Consider the following 4,490-nt stretch of genomic DNA (forward strand, 5'->3'; position numbering starts at 1 on the left):
CAGCCCAATAACGTACAGGCTAGTGAATGCCCGTGGGGCTTTTATTTAAGCCTTAGTGAGATGCTCAAGTCTAAATATGGCAGATCGAAGGGAGATAACTGATAGGTAAACAAGTTCCCTTGACACTGGGCCCTCGGTTCTCATCATCATCCGGTGCCTTGCCGACTGGCGTGGGTGATCATGGACCTCCACTTCACCCTGTCCTGCGTTGCAGCAATGGTGTCTGTTGTTCTTGCTGCTCCCAACCATGTTATCATCTTATCCAGTATCTTTTCCCTCTGTCTGCCTATGCCTCTTTTTCCATCAAACTTTCCTGTTGTTACAATGTTCTCTAATGCTTCTTTCCGCATTGTGTGTCCGAAGAAATTTGCCTGTCGTTTTCTTATATTCGTGATAAGTTGTTTTCTATAACTTGCTTCAACCAGGACTTCTTCATTTGTTTTTCTAGCTGTCCATGGGATACGTAGCATGCGTCTTATGAACCACAACTCTGTCACTACAATATACAATATGTCGATACTACATACATGTATTTAACAGAGGACACGAAACTTCACTTTGTTGTACCGTCAGCCGTCCTATATCGCCAACTTCATGCTCGTCCCAGGATAGGCCGTATCAACAGTCAATAAACACACAGGTACTAACTTGTCAAATCAAATCCTCCCCCCCCCAAAAAAAAACCAAACAACTTTGTCCATGGCACTCATTGAATACAGAGACAACACATGTGCCCATGTCTTCAATCCATTCCAGATGCAGAAGGTCAAGGCCAAAGTCATCAAGAAGACAACACAATCCACAGACACAGGCAAATCTAGGTTCAAGAAGGGGTCACTCTCGATGAATCAGCACAAAGAGTCCCAGGACGGCTAAGATGGCATACTGAAAAAGAAATTAGAAAACAAAAATCAGAGAAATAGAAATACAGTGGGGTCCACTGAAACTGAACATGAGATGAAACCAGCAGTAAATAGAAAGAAAAGAAAATCCCTGATTCTCTTTTTTTCTTTTGGAGCAACCTCTCTAAACCACAAAAAAAACCCCCACCAAAAAAAACAACTGTCTGACCGAAGAAAATCTGGAGGTCTTACAGATTTCAATTCATTCAGCAGATACAACTGTATATGTGAGGCAGCGTGGTAAAATCAGGCTCTCGTCAATTTTTGGGCCTGCAGAGTTACTGGTATCATCTCAAAGCTTATTCATTAAAATTTGTCTTTATTTGAGTGAAAAAAATATCCATTTATATTGAATACAAGTCGAGATATTTACGAATGAATGGGGAGGGGATCACCTGTTTTCAGAGGTAAGATTAGTGAGAAAATGGCCGCCAAAGATTAGTTATTTCCTTAGCTTGAGAGTCCATGGTAACTGAAAATTTACATTGTTTGTGCCTTTAATCAACGTTTTTCAGAAAAATCCACACAGAAATTAGTTCTTTAATGGGCATGAAAGGTGTTGAGCCAAAAAACTAAAATTTGAAAAAAATTCACAAACCTGTGAAAAAATGCAAGTTTCTTCACTTTGATTATTTTGACGAGAGTCTGATTCCACCACGCTGCCTCACAATGATTTGGGATTCAGGAGTACAACCAAACACAGCAATACAAAATATATTATAATAATTATAATAGAATACTTTACTTTACTTTACTTTTCCGATCCAGCAGCCATTTGGGTTCTAGCCCTTCGGTCTGTCGATATGGCAAAGAATTGACAGGTTTTAATCAGCTGTGCTTTGTCGCTGTATAGAGTATTTCCGATGTCTGGGGAGGCAGGTAGGTAGGTGCTACGCAGGTCACAAAGTGCTGGGCAGTTAAAGAGGTGGTGTGGTACTGTTTCATCCAGGCAGTCGCACAAAGGGCAGTCGGGTGGGGTATCCTTGCGGATCCTATTAAGGTAGGAATGTAGTGGTATGTGTTGTGTTCGTAGGCGAAAGATCGTGACTTGTTCTCTTCTACTTAGGGAATTTATTGCATCTGTAGAGTTGGGGGCTGTCATGTGTGCAAATACAGTTCTTCCAGTTTTGCCCATTGCCCATCCATTGAGCCACTGTTCCCTGGTGTTGCATTTGATGATGTTCTTGGCTGTCTGTTGTGATACTGTGTTAATAATAATAATAATAATAATAATAATTGCATTTATATAGAGCATATCCATGCTCAAGAGCATGCTCTATGCACTTTACAACTATTATCACCCCAGCAGACCCTCTGAGAACACTCAGAAACATTCTCGGCTTCCGCGGAAGCATACAGTGCAAGCTGCGGATTTCACGCGCTCAAACACAATCAAACTGACAAGATCCGTTCACTGTCTATAGCCGGGTACCCATTTCCACCTGGGTGAAGTGAGGAAAATTTGTGCAAAGTGCCTTTCCCAAGGACACAACGTCGAGCCCCTGATGGGATTCAAACCCACGACCTTACGGTTGCGAGCCCGAGAGCCTAACCACTAGGCCACCGACGCGGGTTGTGAGGTTGTGTTTGTGATGCTCCCTTCTTTCTAATAGAACAAAAACTCCTAACCACCTGTAACAAAGCTCAACTTCACATCATCTTCACTAGTCCTAATCCCACTCTGACCACAACAAATCAAAGTAGCGTGTGTGACCTACGCTCGATTTTCAACTCTTGCCCCAATTCGGAAAATTAGGTCGTCTTTGTTTACTTTTCGTTTTGGTACAGGAATACATAATAATAATAATAATTAAGATCATTTCTATAGCGCCCACTCCCGTGTAAACACAGCTCTAGGCGCTTTACATAAATGCATGTACGAACAATATTCATGCACGCGACACACACACACACACACACACACAAATACACACACACACACACAAATACACACACTCATACACACACAAACACACACACGATATACACATACACACAAACAAACACGCGTACACACTCACGAACACATATAACACGCACACATGTGCACACACATGTATGCCAAACACACACACACACACACACACACACACACACACACACACACACGCACACACTCACACACGCACACAAACACAAACATACATCTACTTGCTTATCACACGCACACTGTACATAAAGTCTCGTAATATTTAACTACTCACTGAGGCAAACTCAACAGTATGTTGTTGTCAAAGATTACGCAACAGAGTGGTATGTGGAGCCAACAAGAGTTAAAACATGGCTCAAAGAGGCTTTAGTCCCATCATGAACAACTCCGGATACCATTGCTTAAAAGCTCAGCGAATGGTTTCGCCTACATTGGCACATTGAGCTCCCCTTGCCCTAGTCAAAATTCGAAGGGTTGCTGCCAAATGATCAAGTCAAACTTCAAGGAAGAGTGGATGAATGACCGGGCCACAGGTACGACAGGAAGGAGGATGTATGGCCACATGAATAAACCACTGGTCAAAGACCCAATCAATGAGTTGAGGAGGGGAGATCAATCCATAATCTTCCAACTTAGAACACAACATGTACCCCTCAACCACCATCTCAACTGAATTGGAGTAAAGCAGTCTGCTGCCTGCCCACTATGTGACTACCCCTCAGAGACAGTGGAACATCATCTGTTCTTCTGTAGAAAACTAACTGATTTAAGGGGATGTTTTCTTCCCGAGCTACCCCACACATCTAATTGCCTCTACTCCTCAAAACAACAATTAGAACAGACATGCAGCTATTACTGAATGGCATCATGCAGAAGAGTTAACGCTCAGATGCTACTGGATCGCTGACAACAACAACAACAACAACAACAACAACAACAACAACAACAACAACAACAACAACAACAAGGCCACATGAGAAGCCACACCAGGGAACCATTGATTTGAAATGCAGCGAATGGTTTTAGCATAGCAGTACAAGCTGGCATACTGGGCTCTCTATTTCAAAATTGAAGCATTAAGCTATATAATAATATATGAAGCCTGCTGACAAAATGAGTTACTTCTCAGATTCAAGCCTTAAGGAAATAGATACATCACGCTTATAGGTGAAGTTTTTACAATTTACAAACTTATGAATTAATAAAAGACAGGTCATACTTAAATAATATGGCATCAATAGAAAATCTGCAAATTTCACACTAAAGTTGATTTTTGGCCAATATCTCCATGTGTGAATAGCGAGAAGAAACTCATTTTGTCAGCATACCTCACATATTATGAATGTTGATGAGATGTCATCGAATCGCGCCTGTCGCGTGGGGTTAGGGGACCAACGATGGTGTTTTGAAAGAAAACAAAAAGCTCAGCAAGACACTACATGTGCAGGATCTATTAGGCTTGCACATTGGGAGGGTAGATAATGGGTGGGGGGGGGGGGGGTGGAGTGGTTTAGTTTTACAAGAGGTTTTACAGCGCTCCCAACTGCCTAAGGTCATATGAGCACCAGAAGATTAGAGGTGTTACAAGAGAGTAACAAACACAAAAAAGAAGGAAAAAAAAAAGGAGGGGAATAGGGGACAGGGTTTTTTATCCGGGA

General features: G+C 42.0%; 1 protein-coding gene across 1 annotated transcript in view; it reads right to left on the minus strand.

Annotated features, from left to right (window-relative positions):
• Positions 1-429: 429 nt before the first annotated feature.
• Positions 430-4,490, minus strand: part of LOC101860132 (signal peptidase complex catalytic subunit SEC11A-like) — a 13,254-nt gene continuing 9,193 nt past the window's right edge. The window contains exon 5 of the mRNA XM_005110405.3: positions 430-885. Within this exon, the coding sequence (XP_005110462.1) occupies positions 835-885 (51 nt within the window). The 3' untranslated portion in view covers positions 430-834. The remainder of the gene's footprint in view (positions 886-4,490) is intronic.

This window comes from Aplysia californica, unplaced genomic scaffold, assembly GCF_000002075.1.
Source record: "Aplysia californica isolate F4 #8 unplaced genomic scaffold, AplCal3.0 scaffold00886, whole genome shotgun sequence".
NCBI lineage: Eukaryota > Metazoa > Mollusca > Gastropoda > Aplysiida > Aplysiidae > Aplysia > Aplysia californica.